This window comes from Ammodytes marinus, assembly GCF_949987685.1.
Source record: "Ammodytes marinus genome assembly, chromosome: 18".
Classification (NCBI taxonomy): domain Eukaryota; kingdom Metazoa; phylum Chordata; class Actinopteri; order Uranoscopiformes; family Ammodytidae; genus Ammodytes; species Ammodytes marinus.
The window spans coordinates 4,083,696-4,106,345 of record NC_137222.1 but is presented as its reverse complement, the minus strand read 5'-3'; the positions used below and the strand labels follow the sequence as shown (position 1 = coordinate 4,106,345).

Here is a 22,650-nt window from a genome sequence, read left to right as displayed (position 1 = left end):
GTGACACTAATAACTGGCTGCTGTGATTTCAAGTCTGTGATTTTTTTTGTGTGTGTGTTAAACCACACTTGAAGGAACAGCGATCTACACACACTGCATGCAGTAGCTCGGTCTATTATCATCAGCAGGGCAATGAGATAGTAATGATACATCCTTATTCGTTCAATGGAAACACAGGTGAGGAACATTATTTCAGATATCGAAAATGGCTCTACGATTTTGTTTAAGTGATGTTTTTGATGTGCTATATAATTAAACCTACAGTAGCTCTCTTTTCAAGTCTCATTCTGTAAGAGTGCAAAAATAAAAACAGGGGAAAGTGCAAGCTTTATTTTGAAAAGCATTACCATAGTAACATCAATATATTGTGTTTGAAAAAGTTTGGAAATGATGATAGTAACATTATCGATAAGAGTACATTATCTATAGTAAATTTGGTGCAATGCATGATAAATATATCAAAGAAATTAGACAAAATGAGAAAATGTATCAACTGCACAGTGATTTATACAATGTTGAGCTCAAACAATGCGCAGACTTACATGTCTTCTGTAACTTCGCAAAAATAGTGGAAACTAGGGAATGAAAGAGCGCATTGATAGCGAGTGTCATATCAATGGCATGTTGTCTTGAGGGACAGGGTTGACTCAGCTGTGGCAGTGTATAAACGTGATATATGGTCAGAAACCTGGATGTGTTTGACAATCATCAGTCAAGATGATGCGGGGGATGGAAACAGTGGGGCATTGTCTCACCGGAGTATCCCAAGTTTAGAGGTGTGTTTGGTGAAGTAGCGCCGGCTCTATACCATACTGTCTGATTTTAGACTGGAGATATAAACTTGGATGGGACCATTTTTAAAAATATCAACTGAATATAAATAGTAAACATTTGCCACTATAATCGTTTGAAACATCATACTTTTAAAGGCAAAGTCAAAGTCAACTTTATTGTCAATTTCTACAATATGTGCCAGACACACAGAGGAATCTGAGTTACGTTTCTCTCCGACCCACGGTGCAATATAGAACAAAAGATTAAAATGAGATAAGATGAAATAAGTAATATATACATTAAATATGTAAAAGAGGTTTAAAAGAGGTATAAAAAAAGAGTTATAAAAGAAGTAAATAAATTGAAATGTGCAATTTTTGTGGATTGCGTTGGTAGGCACACATGGACATGGCACACGGAGACATCCACGACGAGCTGAACAAGGAGGCAGAGGAGAAGCAGTTCCTCAAAGATCTTCACATTTTCATGAAGAAGAGAGATACACCCATAGAGAGAATCCCAAATCTGGGCTTCAAACAAAGTACATACCATTATTATTTGAATTTGTTTTATCACATTTTGAGACACAGCTTCTGACTGTGAGCCATTCTTTTAACACGTTTTACATATTATGTGAACCAAAAGAGATCATTTTTATCCACATTTTTTATAATACAATTATGTTTTACTATTGTGTGTGTATATACGCTTTTTACCTTGTTACTAATGTGTTTGGACAGAAAGGATTTTTTATACTATTTCTGATTTAAAATGAGAAGTCAAAGAATTGATTTGTCTGTCAGATTAACGTCATTTCTGAGGCCAAACATAGTTTTAGTTCCTAGTTCTAACTTCTCAAATGTACATTGAATATATTTTGGTCTTAGACTGTTAGTCGGACCTATAATCAATCAATAAATCAATTAATCATTCAGTTTAGAGAATAATCTGCAGTTTAATTGATAAAGAAAATGTTATTGGCCCAACATTGTACTAATGATTTTTGTGTATTTTCAATGTTTTTCAGTTGATCTCTATGTGATGTTCAAAACTGTCAGAGACTTGGGCGGCTATCACCAGGTAACCAAACATATCCTGTCATTGTTATAAAGTTCAAGGTAAAGGGCAGATGGGTAGATTGACATCTTCAAATCTTATTTTGATAACGGCCGATACTTGAGTTGCATGCCATGTACTTGTCCCTTTTTGAACAAACACAGAATATGAACACAAAATAAACATATGCTGCATTCTTCCAGGTGACTTCTCAGCAGCTGTGGAAACAAGTGTACAACTTTCTCGGCGGAAACCCTCGGAGCACAAGTGCAGCCACCTGCACACGCAGACACTATGAGAAGTGAGTTAAACACTGCAAGGAAAATAGCTAGTAGTATGTTTTTCCTATTATTTGATAAATGTTCTATATTAACCTAATCTATGGGCTATTTCTACAGGCTGCTTCTACCATACGAATGCCATGTGAGAGGCATAATGATGAACATCTTGCCGAATCATGTGTCAAAGCACTTTCACTGTGTCAACTTCAGCAAAGAGGACGGTGGAGGCCAGAGACCGGCCAAACGCAGGCTGTTATCAATACAACAGGTTGGCATTTTTCTCAGTTTCTCAACCGTTTGTGCACAGCTCTTGTCTGTATACTTCTCTAAGTGGCTTAAGTGAATAATCTGGTTCTCATGCAACAAATACGTACTCAGGAATCCATTAATGACGCATTCCCCAGTTATGTAAACCCTGTTTCTTTGATAGTGAACTGAACAACACATTTAGGCAAAATGTGCGTATTTGCTTTCTTGCAGAGACTTAGGCCATATTTACACTACATGGCTCTATTGGCCCAATTCAGATTTTTTTCCCCCCTCTCATTATTTGGCATCGATCGCATTTGTACTATGCACTATGTAAGCAGCTAAACAGAGGCACATGGAACCTGATATACCTGATATTTCAGGTTTGGTTCAGGTCTCAATCATATGTTGAAATACAGAACATCAGATATGAATCTGATGTGTGTCATTTGGACTGTGATAGAAGCAGACAGGACAGATATAAGTACAGACAGGACAGATACATAATTTAAAATGCCACGGCCTTCCCAGAGTTGCAATAAGGGCTCTACTTTTTCCTCTCTGACTTACAATGCTTGAACTATTTTGCAGACCAAACACCAAAAATGTTTGAGAAAGAAATTGCTTGAGTTATAACTTACATCTCCAATATAGTGACGGACCAATTATTATCTTTCCAACAGAACCTGCATAACCTCCAGTCCGACCCACATGGCAATGTCTTCTCCATGCCCCTTCACTATCCTCCTCACTACTATCACCCAAGACAAGCAGTCCTGCCCTCCCATGTCCCTATCTCCCCCTCAGTGTTGTCCACACATAACCCCTCTGCCCCCCAACCCTGGTTCAATCTCCAGCCGTCCCATCTAAACTCCCTAACAGATCGGGTCAAGGAGCCTCTGGAGCAATTGCGCTCCCTGGCCGAACAGTACAAGACCTCCTCTGGATTGGCTGAGCCTCTGAACCTGAGCGTTAAGGCGCCAAGACCGGAAACAAACACCAACCCGGTGTCCTCATTCGCCCCTCCGTCATCCACCAAGACCCCAAAGTTTTTGAACAAACCGTCCACTCTGTACACTGTCCGATGCCCGCAGCAACAGGGGATGCAGAACGAAGATTGTGACACCCAAGATGCTGAGGCTGGCTCAGAAGACTATTCCTTCAGCCCGAAAGCTAGCGAAGGGTGTGTCATCGACGTAGACGCGATCGACGTTGACACCATACCAGCCCCAAGCAGCCCAACATATGACACAGACGTATTAGGCTCCCCCACAACACTGGCACAAAAACCCATCTCTCCAAAACCAGAATCGACCATCCATTCAGCTGAAGATAGAGAGGGAGAGAGCCCAGGAGTCACGAGGCTAAACCTCAGTCATCTCCTACCCAACATCCCTCGAGAGAACGGGGGCAAGATGGAGATTGAGATCCCGCTGTCCGTGTTCTATAACTGGCTCAGGTTGTGTGGGTCCTCTGCAATGATCAACGGAGCCAACAAGCAGTTGCCCACTCTTCCATCTGGACAACGGAATGGTCCCAACACAGATATCCATCCCGCAAATGTGACATTTCACATGAACCCCCAACGGCAGCCTGAGGACCTTAGACTGAGGCACAGTCCCACCACACACACACACACACCCTCACCGACCACGCAGACAACCAGTGATCACCTCAGCCCAAGACAGGACCTCTTCAACAGCTACAAGCCTCTACCTTCAGTGGGCATTCCGAAAGATTCACCCACACGGAATGGGTATCCGTTTGATCTGAGCGGTATTCGCAAGTCGTACAGCCCCAAATTCAACGCCCTGAATTGTTGGGACCTCAGCAATGACAAAAAGAGCCAGGGTATTAACCCAGCTCAAGTGACAATTGACTCTTGCCCCCTCACAGCTCAGAGAGACTTTGTAGGGTCTAAAACCCTTTATGGAGACACTATCCAGGGAGCGAAGGGGAAGCCCGAGATGGGTTCCTCGGCGGTTGTTTTGGTGAACAACGGGTCCACTTCACTGCTGCACCTCACCACTGAGGAAGTTCTCAAGCTGAAGAAAATCATCTCCAACTCATAGTGAATATTTATGAAGAAAAAAAAAAAACACTCCAACACTACACTAAAGCTGACCCGCATAGCATTGCTCTTTCATATACTGTATAATATTATATTATTATATTTTTAAAATGATAATTCATTCTCATCTGTAGCAACGTTTGATTTAAAGAGAATGTGTGTTGTTTAACTTTGTTGTTTTTGTACAGAAATTAGTTTTGTAATAATTTTTTTAACCTGATTATAATGTAAATCTAAATAAATTCAAGTAAATAAATGTGAAATTCCATGAGTTATTTGTTGATAAGGTGATTCTGGTCACATAACTAGTTTTTTTAACCCATTCAGAACCCAATCATGATTTTTTATTTTTTGCCACCTATTGAAAAATAATCTTACACAAGACACGACCCAATAATAAAAATGTCCATAAATTCTCTCTGAAGAGCTTTTTTTCCCAACAAAAAATAGCTTTTTTTATTTCTATCAATGGACAACTAATACCAATGAATGAAGTCACGCTTTCAAGCACATATATTACATATATATTTTGGAAGAAAAAAACATGTTATGTCATAATTTAAGCAGTCAGTCCATAGTAATTTTTTTTTTATAATTCTATTATTATTTTTCTATATTTATTTGATTGGCTTAATATCAAAGAAGTAAAACTTGTTGAAGTTGTTTAGGATCCATACAATATCACTTTTGTGGGTATTGTTAAAATATACAGTATCTAATTACAACCTCTCGAATTTCCATAGTGTTAGGGTTAGGGTTCTAAGAATCCCGGAAAGGTTATGTCCATTGGAATGTACATGGGTTAGAATGAGTCCATTTAAACAGTGGCATTTTATCAGGCTTATCAGTCGATTCCTTTTGAGAGTTATATTATATGGTCGAATTTCTTAGAATAGAAAATATGCTTTGGTACCTTGCGACTCAAGCCAAATTCAGTAGGAGGTGTGGTAATTTAAGTATGTATAGCTTCTGTGCGCTATAACAATTATTTTGTGTCCTGTCAGAACTATTTCTTTAACAAGCAGTTAAAACCGACAGTTTGGTTGACAAACATATTCTAGTCTTACGTTTTGTTTCAGGTGCATCAAAATAATTATTCATTACTAAGAATTACATGTAGAAAACATATGTTTAGTAAACTAACTGCAGGCTAGGCAAATGTAAAAAAATAAAATAAATCCCCATCCCTGGAAACTGTATAGTGCACCTTTAACAAGTTTCTTGTGACATAACTGCATAACTGACGCTGTTATTATGCAATTATGTTATTTTTATTTTTATTGCTCTTGCTTGATCTTTATACAATTCATTATGTGATGGCTGGAATGTTCTGGTGTGACAACACCATTAAATATATAATACACCTGACACTCCCATCACTGTAACTTTAGATTATCGCGTGTACATCACTCATTAACGTCACAAAAGTTCAGCGATTGCTATTGTAATTCTGTCTCTAGAAAATGTTTTTCACTTCAATGGGGTTTGACACGGATGACAGACAGCTGCATTGAAGAAGACATCAGCTTAGAATCCTTTGTATGTAGAGCACTTTGCCTTCAAGATATTTTTGCTCATCCAAGAAAGCTAATTCCACTTCCCTTCTGGTTTGTTTTGTTGACCTGTTTAATGGCTTGAAAGGCACCACTGACGTTCAAACAAAGTCAGGGGGAAATGGTAGCCTTGATTGGGAAGAAAATTCCAGAACGAACATGTTGAGTCAAGTTTTTTTATTTTTTTATTTTATCAGCAGGTTATTATTGCGTCACTTTATCTTAACACTTTAGTTTCGAGATTCCTTTTAGCAAGGCATTGTGGTCGGCGAGAGGTATTTATTGGGCTCAGTATAGGTTTTTATTTGGGCCTACAAAGCAAAAAACTGGAAGTGCCATACATTGCATTCGACTGGAATTTATGCCCGACAGCATGAAAACATTTATCTTTTTAAATCAGCACACACAGCATTACCTATGTTAGAGTATTATGGCCACAGGAAGGAAAAAGAAAAATAGATTGGAAATTTTGCGCATAAAGATGAAATTCAAAATCGATTTTAAAAAAGTCGACTCTTCTGGTCCATTAAATGCAGTAAGGGGAGCGACTGACAGCTATGTGAGGAGCTGAGCTGCCCCAGCCCGAGCCTATAGGCGCCTACATCCTTGGAGTGCAGTTTCATTATTCATCTACACAAGGCATTTGGTTGAGGCAGTCACATGAACTGTTTGATGTAGTCTTAAAAGCTAGACTTTTTTTCTCGATATTGAATTTCCTCTTTAGTCTCTATTGATTTTAGTTTTTTAAAGAGATTCAAATGTATGCATAATTATTTAGATATTTACACATTTGCATATTACTCAACTTTTCTGAAAAAATTGTATAAGAAAACAAAAATGTAATGTACATAATCATCTTTAATTTTTCATTTTCATTTAACTTTTATTTATCCTCGAGAGACCAATTGAGGGGTGACCCTCATTTTCAATGACGTCGAGTTCAAACAAATTCAAAGGAAAAACAACAATACATAAACAATATTCAACGCAAATACATCAAATACACAACAACAGGTGAAGAGAATAACAATTGAAACATTTACACAGTGGTGAAGGTTAAGTGGCAGCAATTAAAATTAAATGGGTGAAAGTACAATATAGCCTAATTAAAACAGTTACAGGTAGAGTTTGGCAGATTTAAGATAGTTTGTTTAAATTGGTTAAAGGATATGAAGTTATTTAGTTTAATTTGTTGCTGTAAGTTCTGGCAAGGTTTAATGATGATATCTTACACATTTCACCCTATTCACATGCAGTGTCTTGCCTTTGCTTCATGTTGCTTTTGAGTGGTAGGGAAAATAGCTGTGCACACCAGGTAAACCTCAGACACCGTATCAAGTTGGAATGGCCTCAAACAGGTGTGGCCGTGTGATGGTCCGCATCTATCACGATGACAACAAGCCACCCACATCAAATTAAAAAAACTCTTGGACTGTTTGTGTCATGACTCAGAGAGCAGAGGGATGCAACCAGGCCAAACCACTTCTGTGGAATCAGTGTGTATAAATTGTCAAAGGACATTGATACATGTGTTGATCATAATTCATCTGAAATGGGAGCGGAGTCCGTTTCGGCTTTGGATATCAGGTTCACACTCTTCAGTCTTGTTTTTTATATATTTATATATAATATAACTTTTCCTTGTGTGGGGTAAACAGTTTAGATTGGTGGAGAAAAAGGGTACATAAATAAAAAATAGCTGATATTAACAGCACTTTTTTAGCACCACTTATCATGTCCATGTCTGTCTCCTTGAGCGGGCACGGTAGCAACGATACAATGATAGAATAAGGATAGTTTCTCTCTCCTCCGCTGCTGGTTGGGTCGTCAATAACTGTAAAAATTAAAAAGAAAGAAAAGAAAATTAGTATGAGAAATCATCAAAATAGAAACGTGAGACCACAAACACACAGACACACACACACAAACACAGACACATTGTGTACAACATTCCTCTCTTTGAATAGACCATAAATAAAACCTTCCTGGTAGTTGACACTGAGCATTGATGTTGAAACCGCATCTCAAACTGTAACGTTGCCAATTTCTTATCTTGGCTTTGGTTGCTATGAGGATATAGTCCTTTTATTTACCAGAGCAGACACACAATGCATTATTCGCCTGATCATCGTGATAAAGCAGTCACTACATGACTATTCTGGTTGGCTGGATTCCCCCCTACGGTGCAACAGGAGGAAATGCATTACATATTTTTTTTCCATTTGTTTTTGAAAGCACACTTCTGTTCATAAGATTGGAATCGCTTACAACAAAATCTTGATTTGGTAGTTGCCAGTTGGCTGAGAGAATAATCTATGTTTACCATCATGTTTTTAGTTTGTAGAAAGTCATTTTTACAGACAATACTATTAGTATTATTCTGCATAAGAAAGGTTTGCAAATATAGAAAGTTTCCTTGATTACATAGTATTTAAGGTTTGCTTTAAATAATTAAATGAGGCATGACAGGGCTTGTACTCTCAAAAATTCTTAAAGACAAAGTTCATTATCCATTTTTAAAAAACGTCTTTGCTGCTTTTATTATCGCTGCAGAGTTCATTTAAAGCCATTTATTATGAATTCATCGTTCGTGGCTCATATTTTTTTCCCACATTCAAAGAAATGCGATTGAAGATTATGTCACAATCTCTATGCAAATCAGTGACGGTTAGAAAAAAATTGCCCTGACTTATCTCATTGCCTGTCTTTGCAGGGATGGAAACCACAGCTACACACATTCTACAAACATCTCTGTGTGGTGTCTAATGTACCGCTGAACACAATATGGCTGTGCATACAATACAGAGAGAGAGATGTGTGTGACTCATTACGTCAAGATATTGACACACAAAGCATTCATAGTCAACACAAAGCCAGCATTGTAAACGCCAGACACCCTCAAGTGCTAAGCTTGTTACTTCACATATATCACCTATCATAGTCACCGGTAGAACCTGTTTTCCCTCTATCTTTTGACTAATCTATGGCCTTTTTCCTCTGCACACACACACACACACACTCTCTCACACACACACACACACACACACACACACACACACACACACACACACACACACACACACACACACACACACACACACACACACACACCCACACACACACACACACACACACACACACACACACACACACACACACACACACACACACACACGCCATGACACTCCTGAACAATATCAAACACATTTGACACAGCGGGTGCATTGTGTGCGGGCTTACGCTTGTAACTTTGTTAGTGTTTGCCGTCCTTACAAGTCAAATTAGCTGGAAAAACAGGCAGTGTTTGATGACATGGTTGGCATATAAGAGGACTACTCTGTGTTTGGGTCAAAGAGGTATTGGTTTTTGTCTAGCTCTGATGTCACCTGTTAGGTCGTGTGTGTCACTGCTGAGCTCAATGAATGCACTTAAGAGTTGTTTGTGAACGATTTAATTATTCATAACAGTTGTCCTCCCATGATTATGAAAGAACTGGCCAAACAGACAGAACAACAAAGCCAAGCCTAGTTAGAACGAGTCAATTATAACTCGTCTGAATGACTTCCGAGCATTACAATATAGAAACACACCTTCCCATGTTCATTACTAGCCTAATCATACTGACATGATTTCACTGAGTAATTACCAATTATTAATATTGTTAATTATACAAAACAGACTGCACGCAATGTTACATTCTTGCATACTTATATGCAGATACTAATACAACTTACTGCAACGGTGTGAAAACTAAAGAAACTTTCAGATATTGCTAATAATTCTCCTCTCATATATCTATATCTATATCTATGCCTTCTTTGACATATTTTGAAGGCCTTTGTTGACATGTGTGCATTGAAATGTTGACAGAAAAAGATGTTTTTGAAGATACGCATGGTTATCTAAACTACGTAGGAGGAAGGAATTTGAGTTTTCACTTGACAACTGTCATCCGGGGAAGGTGAAATTCAGAGGGGGTGGTAGGATGGCCTAGAGAGAAAGAGGGGCCGACCAGTAACCATGAGGTCGTTGGTTCGATCCCCAGCACTGGACAGGAGGGTGTTACTTGTAAAACTTGTGGGGGCTGCTATTACATTTACGGTGCCCACCATCTCTACCATTGTGTCCTTGAGCAAGGCACTTAACCCCAAAACTGCTCCAGGGGCGTTGTACTATTGTTGAATGCGCTCTGACCCCCTCCACAGTGTGGTAACTCAAGAGGGGATATGCAAATAGACGATTTTCAATGTGCCCCATGTAAATTGCCTAAGAAAGATAACTTAACTTAAGAAAAACATTCTTGTCAATCACAGCGTTTGTTTTTTTTGTTTTTGTTTTTTGTTTTCTTCATGCCTCCGAGTCAGAAGTGTGTCCTACTTGATTTGTTGCGTTGTTACATTGCAAGCCTTGTTGGACTGTCACCACAAACACGTAGGCCTAATTAGGACATGTCATGGTGAGCATCAGGCCATTAGCTTGTTCTCAAATACACCTGGAGGACGTCATTCTTGCATAGCTGAAGAACGTGAATGCGGAATGGCTTTACCTTTTCTTGTAGTAGGAGGAGAGCAAAGTGCGGATCTCAACGGACAAATCGGGAACCACGAGACCCTCGCTGGGATAGGAGGGTGACACTGAAAAAAAGAAGAGGAAGAAGAAGAAAAAGAAAAAAGACAAACAGGAAGTGGAGTTACTTTGATTGACAACTTTTAAAGACATCTGACGCTTGATCAAATATTTCAAACATTTCCCTTTGTGAATGGAAAACATTTCCTCCCTAGATGATAAGATGACTGACAAGGGGGAATTCCAAAACACATTATTTTGTTTCCGTTACTGTCCTTTCTTCCTTGTGAGAGTTGTTTATTTTCCTCATAGCTTTTCTTAAAGCTACAGTGCGTAACGTCATTCTAATAAATGAAGCTACATTCAAGCCATCGCCAAACGAAAGCCAAATCAGCGCCACAAAACTCTCTCTGTATTTTATCAGTATGGCAGCGGTTACAAACTGGTGACACCCACTGACACTGGTGCGGGAGCTCAAGAAGCGCCCACGAAATGTTTCAGTTGTTGATTCTGCTGTTAAGAAAAAACATGGACCTACAGCAGAAGGACTCAAATAAATGCACAATCACCGAAGGCTTCATGTGCATAAGCCGATAGCTTTATCATAATTACTCAGAATTCCTCACGGTGGCAACAGAAGTTACACACTATATATAGCTTTAGTGATGGTAATGTTCTTTTTCTTTTCTTTTAAGAACACACTGCTGTTTGAAGGTGCATAGGTGAACAGGTGCATATTTGTACAGCTTTGTATATATATATTTTTTTATCAGCATGACTCATGTCTTTGTCAGCACGTTGTGACGATTCTCTATTCATGTCAAAAGTGTCTATATGCTGTTCTCGATCATTGTTTGCTTTAACCCGTCTGTCTTCTTTCAGAACAGGCGCCATTGCAGCTAACTGCACATGAGGTCAAGGTGTGTGCAAATGAAGCATTACATTTCACTTGTCATTATAGTTTTTGAAAATTCCGGCATGAAGGGACAGATGTCTGAGTGGAAGTAGTGCATGACCATCTGATCAATCCGTAGATATGGTTGTTTTTATAGAGATTGTTTGCACATTTTCTCCTGCTGTTCGAGGCTACTAATAGTTTCCTTTATTTATTTTATTTAGTCAGCCACAATGAAGACTAAAGGTGCAGTCAGCGCTTTTTGTCAGTAAATATTTCCTCGCGATTCGCTACCTGTCCTTACTGTGTGTGCGCAGTAAAAAAAAATAAAGTGTTAATATACAGCCTGGGCTCTATAAACAGGCATGTACACAAAGATGTAAAGAAAGGGGAACCACTGTAGCTAGCAGCAGAGCCCAGGCTGTGTATTTACACCAGATTTTTTTTGAATTGTATATCATTTTCAGAATTATGAGCCATGATGTAAAGCTATTAATAAGTAGGATGCTAAAATGTCACTTGTGTTCCAGTACCTATTTCACTGAACAGCGACCCCTGCCTCACTGCAATGTTTTTCCTGGGGCTCGGCCTCTCGATCTTCATGACGTAATCGCAACACTGCTTCCATTGGCCTGCAACACACAGTGTAAACAGTCAAAACTCTTCTCAGCAAATCAGTTGCTGTCAGCTATTGTGTGTCTGTGTTTATAGTGGCGAGCTGGAACAACTTCAACACTAATGCAATGAGGTATGAATGACAGTTTTACAATACAGCTGATTACTTATGGCTGCCAAGGTTGCTATGATAACCTTGTACATTGCAACATTGTAATCCCTTCTGGATAATCTAATCAATGGTACATTTAATAGTTTTTGTGCCGCGCAGGTGTGTTCACGTTGAAACTACGCTAAGGCCTTCAAGGTGGAGTAAGTGATTCTGGAGAACGCTTGTTGTCAAAATCACTTTTTTGTCATATTCTGTGAATTCTGTACACACAGTACAGACAGGTAGCGTATCGTGAGGAGATATTCAGCTGATTTTGAAAACAAGCTTTCTCAGAATCACTGACTCTTTGATTTTTAACTGAGTCTAAGCAAAATTCTTTCCTTGGCTTCAAAGGACAAACTGTGAGATTGAGTTAGTGCTGCAAGTGCCCGAAGCTCCCATACCTTCCAGGAATCACCCCTTTAACTGTATGGTAAATGTACTTCTGTGACGCACAAGACCTGTACACATTTGTCATAAGTAGCTGTACTGAAATAATTAAATACATCTGTTTTCATAGATGTATATTCTACCTGCTCATACTTACAATTTGCAGTACACATACAGCTCTGGAAAAAAACAGAGAGAGACCAATCCAATTTTTTCTTAAATCGTCATCTCCAGATAAATGAATAGTAATGCTCCAAATTATAAATATACATTATAAATATATATGCTGTATATACTGTATATATATTTTTTTTTTGGGGGGTGGGGGGGTGCTGTCAGTAGTCTTTAGAATAAAATAACACCTGAGATATTTAACTTTTTGGAGTGGTGGTCTCTTTATTTCTTCCAGAGCCGTATATATTATAAATCCAGTTTACTCTGACCCTACACCATCGACAGTCTACCAAGTATCCCATTTAACTGAACTATATTCTAATTCATTCTAAATAATATTTTATTGTAAAATGATTTTCTATTTCATTAACCTATTTTTGCACTTATTATGTCCTCTCCCTTTGTTTTTGCATTTACTTTCTTTAACACCTGCGTGATTACACTTAATAAATTGTCTTCAGCCTAGTTGGAGAAAAAAGAATTCCAAAGTCAACGTCTGTTTTCTGTTGTTGTTGGCCATGTGACAAATATCCGAACATGAGATGCTGAGAAAGAAGCACACCCTTGATCACAACCCTTGAGTGGCACATCATAACACTTAATTAAACCATATATTACTTTTATGACACGTTCAAAGGCACATTCTAAAGGCCAAAGTAATAGAGTAGTGTTCTCTGCACAGCAAGAGCAAGTCAAACTATAGTGAAAACACATTCTATAGTCTTTTTGCAGCAAACACTACTGTGCAAAATGCAATTTCTCTAATACAAAGACTCTCTAATTAGGGATTAAATCTCTATCTGAACTTTGTAAGGCTTGCACAAAGGAAAAAACAAGCTACAACATTGGCCCTGAGGTCTTATATTCATCTTGCATTATAATTGTATAGGGACACACCCTTTGGTGGTGGCACGTTAACATACATGTACCTGTCTTCTCTTTCTTTCCCAGACTGACGTAATCAAAGGTTTGGAATGTTTTCCTCTAACAAGATCGAGACAGACAGATCGAGAAGTAAAAGGTAGGCGGCCATGATTTAACATTGCCTAGGTATTTTAGGTGTGTCTGCAGGATTAACTCATTACCTACCAGTATTTTTCGATTCGCCTGGTTAGCTTACTCAATCAAATTCTCTGGTTTAACACACTGAGATGTATTCAATCAATGTCAAATCAAACGCTCTGTCTGTTAATAAGTCATCTCCATGACTTCTTCAAGTTCCTCTAAAAGGAAAAGCAAGTCCCAACAGTAAAACTCTATACCACGCTTGCTAACACACACAGGGGCATTTGCATTTGCTATGTGTACAAATATTATTGATTCTATAGTAGGGAGAACTGCAATATTAATTTTAAAAGAAAAAGCAGTTTCTTTGAGAGCCTAGAGTGCTATCGATTATTCTGATGTTATAATAAAAAGCACTCGCAGATTAAATATATATATACAGATAGGAAGTTATTTTAATTAGTTAATGAAATACACATTATTGTATGATGTGTATGTAAGAAGAGTTTTTAACAGTGACTATATTATTTCAGGCAGGGTGGTAATTTCCTCAAATTAATGTTTGTTTCTGTATAACAAAAGTCTAGACATCAAAATAAATTTGACATCAAAATAAATTGACGTCAAAAAATGTGATGTTCACATTTTGATGAAAATTGGCAAAATTGTCTTACTGAACATTTCCCTCACTTTTATATAATATTATAAAACTTATTTTTTTTTATTTCATTTATAATCATTCCGTGTATGATTGCTGAATGCTATTATCAGTGAACAGGCTGCCGGCCATTTTAAAACCACATTGATTGCTCTTACCGACAAAACACGCCTTTGTACTGTGACTAATATTTTATTCACACCTTAATCCCTGTTTCACTGTGCTACCTTTGTCCTTAATCAAAGAAGCATTACCAGCTTAAAGCTTGTTACCATTGTAACAAAAGGATTATTAATAGAAAGCGGGTGTGGCGGCCCCATCCATCAGTGCAATGTAAACTGTGCTAACTTACAATGTGTAAAACATACAAAAGTCATGTTCTGAAATGTAAAGGAGGCATGTGTTTTTAGTAGCACTGTAGAACGTGTGACAATAAGCCGGTAAATATTTAAATAGGTGTTGAAGCGAAATAAGTATGAAAGCCAAAGTATAAGCCGATCAGTAGCCTAGCCTATATCTATAGCATTGTTGCTAGCTACGATGGGTCACTCCGGGTATTACAAATGAGGAATGTGGACATCTTGTAAAGTTTTAGCCTACTTCAGCATAGGTTTAGAATATAAGGAAACAGCTTAGGCTACTTAATCTTTGGCACATCAGCACCACGGACCTGTTTGACTGTGTGTGGCAAGGCAAACAGTGGGTGACAAGAATGTTGCTCTCGCCCTTGTTGTTGTAGATAAACTACTGGTAATATGTTTTGATGAATTATGCTTTATTTTTATTGTAAAATTATGACTTTATTCTTGTGATGTTATGCAATTTTTTCTCCAAAACTTACAACTTTATCATCTTAAAATTGGTAAAATAACAAGTTAACTCTCGTATTTTTTTAATTTTCTTTATCTCAACGTGGCCCTGATAGGCTACTGCGTCGAAGGCTTCACCAGATAAGGGTGAAAAGCCCATAAATGTGTGTGTGTGTGTGTGTGTGTGTGTGTGTGTGTGTGTGTGTGTGTGTGTGTGTGTGTGTGTGTGTGTGTGTGTGTGTGTGTGTGTGTGTGTGTCTGTATGTGTGTGTGTGTGCGTGCGTGCGTGCGTGCGTGCGTGCGTGCGTGTGTGTGTGTGCATGTGTCATAAATCATAAATCTCATGATCTCAATCAGACAAAAGACAAATATTTTCTTTTTGACATTCTATTCACAGAACGCAAGCGCGGAGTCTCACTGATGCCACAAACGTGTCATTGAGGAATGCTGCTCTGCAAGTATCAACGGGTATATTTTGATAAACATCCCCTCTAACCATTTCCCGGTAGACACTTGGCTGAGTTTTGAGACAAGGCTATAGGCTAATCACTTGAACATTTTGTTTCTCTAGTTAGAACGGAACAAGTGGTTTTTGGGTGCAAGTGACAGCTAGGGGTGTATACGTGTACATGTGTAACCGGTTAGTAAATCATAACCGTTTAGGAAAAATCAAATAACAAAAACCCCTTTTTTTTTTAAAGTTTGGAAACTTACTTCATTTATTTCCAGGAGGGGGCAGGGGGCATGAGCTACTGTAGGCTACTTACGCAAATAACACAACACATTAACTGTGTTTGGTTACAACATGAATTCAGCTTCACTTTCGTTTTCATCTCAGTGTCAAACAGCAGATCGGCTCGAGCCGACAACGCCCCCGACAGCGGGAGTCAGTCTAAAGACAGATGATCACTAAGCTAGTTATGATCACTACGAAGTCAAAAAGCTAATTATGAAATAAAGGCCTCTCTGCCTCTCTCTGTCTATCTGCCTGCTTGTCTTTCTCTCTCCACTGCACACTGTCACTCCAACAGCATCGTTAAAAAAATAATAATAATTGCGTCGACCTCCCCCCAGTATGGCGGTTGAACGTGTAGGCCTAGACGTAAAAATTTAAGTTGTGTAACCGTTCACACCCCTAGTGACAGCTGTGTATTGGATTGTGATCTGGCGCCAATTCTGTTTCTGTGGTCACACCCTATTATAAACCTCTCACAACAATACAACAGGTGATATTGCTACAGAAATTTATGACATGTATGACATAGCCAAAACAAAAGCAATTTTAATTGCATTTTAAGTAAAACCACCTTATAATTGCCCTACAGAATCTTCAAACTTGTCCCTATAGGCTGCTTAAAGGAGCTCAGAGGAACTTTCAGTTAATGTTAATTATTGCACCCCCTTTGGACAAAGGTGGTAGTGTTTTGACTGGGTGAGTGAGTACTGGTTCCTGGGTGAGTGTATCCATGACAAAGGCATTAAGAAAAACTATACAAAAATACCATTCTTTGCACTGATGGTCTCGTTTGCTGTTACATGTCATTTCGGATCGTCAGAGGGAAAATGAGACTGTTTCAAAAATATTTAAAAGTTCCTCATAGCACCTTTAAATAAATGTCTTGGCAGCTTTGCTTGTAGCTAGTGCTAGAGGCTAGTTGAGGGTCAGAATATGAATGTAGTTCATTTAGGCCTCACTCATGTTATAGACGTGCTGCCACAGGGCCTGGGTCCAGCGCTGTGTCTCTTCAGGTGTGTGCCCGGTGAGTGTGTAGGTAACGTCCTCTCCTTGCTGCTGTGTGCTGATGTATATACTCTGGAGATTAGCAGCATCTTTCTCTGACAGACAGACAAGGGTATCCTGACAGAAACAAGTACACACACACACACACACACACACACACACACACACACACACACACACACACACACACACACACACACGCACACACACACACGCACGCACACACACACACACACACACACAAACACACACACACACACACACACACACACGCACACACACACATGCACACACACATGCACACACGCACACGCACGCACACACACAAACACACACACAACAAAATTCCCATGTTATGATTTGAATTACTCTGTATGATTCTTGACTTGCTTGAATGAACATGGCAAAGGACCAAAGGAGTGTCTGCTGGGAAAACAGCCACATAGCTGAGCAGTTACAGGTAGCCATGATAATACAACTATGACTGGCAATACTGTTTGCAACAATAGTCATGCCAATAAAGCTCATTGAATTGACTGGCCCATTGAGATGTCAATAACTTGACATGTCAAAGCTAAATAGTCCGACAGCTTGACAGTCAGCTCGACAGAAGTTCAAAGTAAATCTGCAGGAGTACGAATATGATCCTGCGACGTAGGCGACAGATCGTTTTACTTTCTGACTCATTTTTAATTCATAAATGCATCAGATAGTATATGATTTTTTTGTATTTCAATAATGATATACAAAAAAATATATATATATATAAGTTATTTCAAAACGTTTATGTATTCATTGTTAGGGTTATTTTTTTTAAATATTTAATATTTACACCTCTTGAGGCTTTATCAGTTATTTAAATGACATTGACAATCTGATGGGTTAACAGGGAAAAGGGAATACATACAAGGCACCATGTAGACTGGCAGTAGTGATAGTGACACTGCTTGATACATTTAGCCACTTTCCACCACTGTATTTGCAATTTTGTGTTGTTGTTTGAGTAGTGAAAAGTAAATGTACAGTAGGTGACTGCATTCATAACCGTAAAATGATCTTCTCAAATGGCAAAAGTCTAATATGTAGTGTGTGACGGGACTTGTGACAGAAATTCTATATGGTTGAAATTGCATCAAATATTCCAATCTTCCGATGCTCTCCCCTTTCCCAACAGGGGTTTCTTCTCGTACGAATATTTTTAATTAAATTACCAGTGCACTCTGTTGGCCTCAGCATGTTATTGTAATCAACACAGCCATAGCCGTGGATAAATCTCTCTCTTTATTCATGAGACGTTACTCTTAGAACCAACCTTTTTGATGGGAATGACAAGTATCGGCTTGTCCTCAAACTGCAGCTCTCCTTGACCCTGGTAGCAGTGAAGACTCTGCCCCCGGAGGACACCGTAGACACTTTCCCAGCAATCAAGGTTCTCATCGAACTGAATGAGAGCCAAGGGAGTAAAGTGATACAGTGAATATTAATGTGATACGATATTAAATATAAATAAAAATATATATAAATCACATGGAAGAATAAGATATGAAAATCTCGTCACCTTAACCTTGAGTTGGCCACTTATGACTGACTGAGTAATGCAGAGTGGCTGGGCAGCGAGATGGCAGCACATAGAGCCATACAGAGGCAACCAGAATGGATTATCCTCTGGAAAAGAAATGCAAGATTGGAGATTGATTTTGATTTTGAGGAGAGGAGAGCAGAGCAGAGAACAGTAAAAATGAAAAACTCAAATTGTCAAGGTAACACTAGATTTTTGAGTTTTAAGGCCAAGGCAAGACTGCATACAATTGAACCAACTAATTATCTTTTGTTGAGATAATAATTTAATAAGAACATACCGTTCATGTGTATACAAGCGTCAAATTCGGAGTTCTAATTACTAAGAACTTCAAACAATAACAGTTGTGCCAACTAATTATCTATCTTACAGAAAACAAACAAAAACCAGGTCAGTCAAAATGTTGATTCAAATATGAAACAGTGTTAAAACGGTCTGAACAAGAAAAAATAAATTGGCACAATTCTAATTTTTTGGAATTCTTAGAATGCAGAACTCAAGACTTAAAGTTACACAACATATGAATGATACGTTAAATCAACAAAAGATAACGAGTTGGCTCAAATGTAGGCAGTCTTGTTTTGCTTACTTAGTTTTGCTTTAAGTGCTTTAATTCGCCTAAAAACCTCAAACATGTAGCACAGATAGTTGCACTGAAAATGTTAAGTTTTCCTTATTTTTTCATTTTTGCATTGAAGAGAGGAGGACTTTCAACTCACCTGTTGCTGCTATTGACAAATCATGCGTCTTGAATCCTCCCCGAACGTGATCTATCCTCAGTGTTGTGTGAGCCAGCAAGTTATACTTAGGCCCCCTTCACACAGAAAGCATTGGGCAAAATCAATAATATAAATATTTTTCTCAGTTATATAATATTTCCCTTTCTTGTGTATATTTTCGGGGGAGAACTGTCATTCTCACCGTATAGGCAGGTTGGGAGATGTGGGCAGCGAAACACTTCGAGGCCCGGCATCTCCTCCTCTCGGGACGGATCCACGAACAGCCGAAGACCCAAACACAGCGCGGATCTTTTTCCCAGAGGATCTTCCCAGAGTTCCTCCCAGGAGGCTCGCTCTCCTGGGTCCTAGTGCCCCCGGGGAAAAATCCTCCACTGTACATCTACAGCTATACAGCTCCACACGAAGCTGAAAGCTGGGACCGACATTGTTGCTGCACGCACGCACGCACACACACACACACACACACACACACACACACACACACACACACACACACACACAGATATTAACACAGAGATATTAATTAAAAAGCATCTGAACCTCTAAAAAACTGTTAAAAAAATATAACTTACAATATGATAGTGTCTTCAAGACAGATGTCAGTAAGCGTCCTGTCTACCATAATCAGATCAGTGTCACGGATCTCAGTGCCACACTGAAGGAGGCAGAACACAGCACAGCTATGTAGCTCTGCAAGGATACCAATAAACCAATATCATAATATGAATATAAAAAATAACCTGTGATTGATTCAAAAAGTCTTGATATGTATTTGTTTTACTTCAGGTACTTGAGATTATATTATAATTGTCAGCCTTTTCTGTGCATGAACTTGCACTATATAATCATATCTGTACCAGGTATAATAGTGAGGTTAAAAAGAAATGTCATAAATATTAAAAATTCCCTCGTAGCACCTTTAAGTTTCTATTTCACCCCATGCAATCTAAATGAAGTCAGTGAAATTAGTGCTAATTGGCCCAGGGCTCACCATTCAGACTTACCTCCTTTGTTTCTGAAGTACTCAGAGTCTTTCCACATCAGGGGGATTCGCAGGTCTGGGGGGAGTGAAAACAATACATTTAAAAATATATTAAAGCTTGGTTCTGATATTATTTTTTAATGCAATTTGTAGCAAGATATTTTGTACACTCACCTGAAATGGCTACTTTTCCCAAGCATGGCAGTATATTTTCAGATGGCCTGCAGTGAAAGAAATAGATATTATTTTCAACTATCCATAAATGCGTATACAATGCAGTATACTGTAAGCTACATGGGATAGACCAAACAAAAAGATCACTAAATGATAGCATCAAAAACAATCTAGTTGGAATCTGCACACGTTACAAAATATCAACAAAATCCAACACTCAATGTTTCACAAAGATAATATTTTTCTTCTATTATATTATTTCATTCAAACGTAAAGTCACCACCATATTCACTATTGCATACTTTGCCTATGCTTCTAAATTTTTGAATTTTTGAATTTGTTTTCGTGTTTTTTATTTTCTTTTATGTATATTCTATGCAATGTAAAGCGTCTTTGAGTGACCTCCAAAAAAGCGCTATATAAAACCTATCAATTATTATTATTATTATTATTATTATTATTATTATTAAATGATGAATCCTTATGTGTAATATATTACATACACATCCATGCATGTGTTACAAAAATAAGAAATCGCACAGACCCACATATCTAAACAAAACATCTGTTTTGGAATTCAGGAACTCCAAGCAGTCACACAGCTGGCTTGTATGACCTCTAGTGGCTTGTAGAGGTATAGTTACTTTGGCAATGCCCAACACTTTATACTGTATTATAACATCAACACCCCATCACCACCCACACAGTATATCTTTGCACTCCCTCTGACCTGCGTCCCACTCTCTGCAGTATCTGAGCCTTCCTGTTCCTCTGTAGCTGGCTGAGCAGGGCCAGGGTGCGGGCGTTACAGGTGTGAAGGCTCTTAGAGGCCTCCAGAGCCTGCTCTCTCCTGGAACATGCCGCCAGCAGCTTACTGGCCCCCTCACGCATCCGCACCTCCCTCTCTATCTGCCGCAGCACATCTTGATCCTGTCATAGATTAGAAAGGGGGGAAAAGAGTCATTGATCATAACTATTAATTTACCGTGTACAATTAAAGGAGCAATATGCAGTTTCTGGGGAGAGGGGATTTGTTCACATTTGAACAGCTTTCAGTTGGTTAATAAACCTCATTTTTTCTACATGTAATTCTTAGTATTGAATAATTATTGGAAACCAAAGGTAAGTCTAGAATATGTTTGCAAACCAAACTGTGGGCCCGCCTGCTGCTGTAAACAACGACAGTCACTTTACAGGAAGCTTTGTAACATCAAACAGTGTTCCAGGGATCACATTTACCTGTGAAGATTTTTTTTTTTTTCAGATGTGAGAATATACTTTTGGAAAATGTCTCACTTCTCTGACACACCCAAAGTGACAAAGTGCACCTTTAAACCCCAGTTGAACCTTCTAGCAACAGGCTTCAAACCACACTGAACTAGACATGTTAGATGAGAGTCCAGAGTCAAGTCCCCCTGTCGTAGTGTCACTGTTATTTAGTGCATCACATTATTCCTTGGGGAAAGTTACAGTTCTCAGAGCCCTGAACAATAGGTGAGGTGAGACATTGTTTTTGTAATGTACTTCCGTCACAAGACAATGTTACCTTTGTATTGGTCTGTAACAATAGATTGTGTTATTCTCCGACGGGGCGATTGTAATACTGTATATGGAACAATGGAAAGAGTCCACATACTAGATGGAATTCCATGATGGATTTCCTCATTGATAATCTACTTAGTTGCATGTTTCTCAATAAGCCTTAATAGCCTACAAGAGTCTCTATGTGAGCTGTGCTATTTATAAACTTCTTATGTGGGACATTGTAATGTATTGTCATGATGACGACAATCTGTTTTTTTCTATTTTTACATAATCTGTTAAAATAACCATGCACATAGGATTTTCTCTGATGTAGTATTTAATATAAACACATACATACATGATGGTCCTTTGAATAGGAGTGATACACTTCAGATTATTTTTTCAAGTAAAAGATTATTTTTGTAATTTCCAACCATTAAAGGTGTGGAATGCTGTTTCAGGAGGAGGGAGACTTGTTTACATTTGCAAAGCCTGAAGTAAGTTTACTTAATATATGTCTACAATACTCTACATGTAAATCTTAGTATTGCATAATTTTATCATAATTAATCAGAACTAAATTATTTGAAGGGAACCTGGAATCAAACGTAAGACTAGAATATGTTTGTAATTCAAACTGTGGGCCGTGCTGCTGTAAACAAC

General features: G+C 38.5%; 2 protein-coding genes across 2 annotated transcripts; one reads left to right on the top strand and one right to left on the bottom strand.

Moving 5' to 3' along the window:
• On the top strand, window positions 1–4,470 carry arid6 (AT-rich interaction domain 6). Its single transcript, XM_080046538.1, has 6 exons — window positions 1–177; window positions 1,171–1,315; window positions 1,802–1,854; window positions 2,034–2,131; window positions 2,229–2,379; window positions 3,044–4,470. Exons 1-6 carry the CDS (start codon window positions 166–168, stop codon window positions 4,430–4,432), a joined length of 1,848 nt encoding a protein of 615 aa, XP_079902664.1. The 5' UTR covers window positions 1–165; the 3' UTR covers window positions 4,433–4,470.
• Window positions 4,471–6,184: 1,714 nt separating this feature from the next.
• LOC307265494 (rhotekin-like) lies at window positions 6,185–21,390 on the bottom strand. The gene is made up of 12 exons (XM_080047243.1): window positions 21,194–21,390; window positions 20,464–20,510; window positions 20,312–20,365; window positions 19,880–19,997; window positions 19,489–19,737; window positions 19,287–19,381; window positions 18,547–18,653; window positions 18,301–18,429; window positions 16,943–17,105; window positions 11,979–12,077; window positions 10,531–10,618; window positions 6,185–7,818 (listed from the first exon to the last, which is right to left on the bottom strand). The coding sequence occupies exons 1-12, from the start codon at window positions 21,352–21,354 to the stop codon at window positions 7,812–7,814; spliced, it is 1,317 nt and encodes a 438-aa protein (XP_079903369.1). The 5' UTR covers window positions 21,355–21,390; the 3' UTR covers window positions 6,185–7,811.
• Window positions 21,391–22,650: the final 1,260 nt, after the last annotated feature.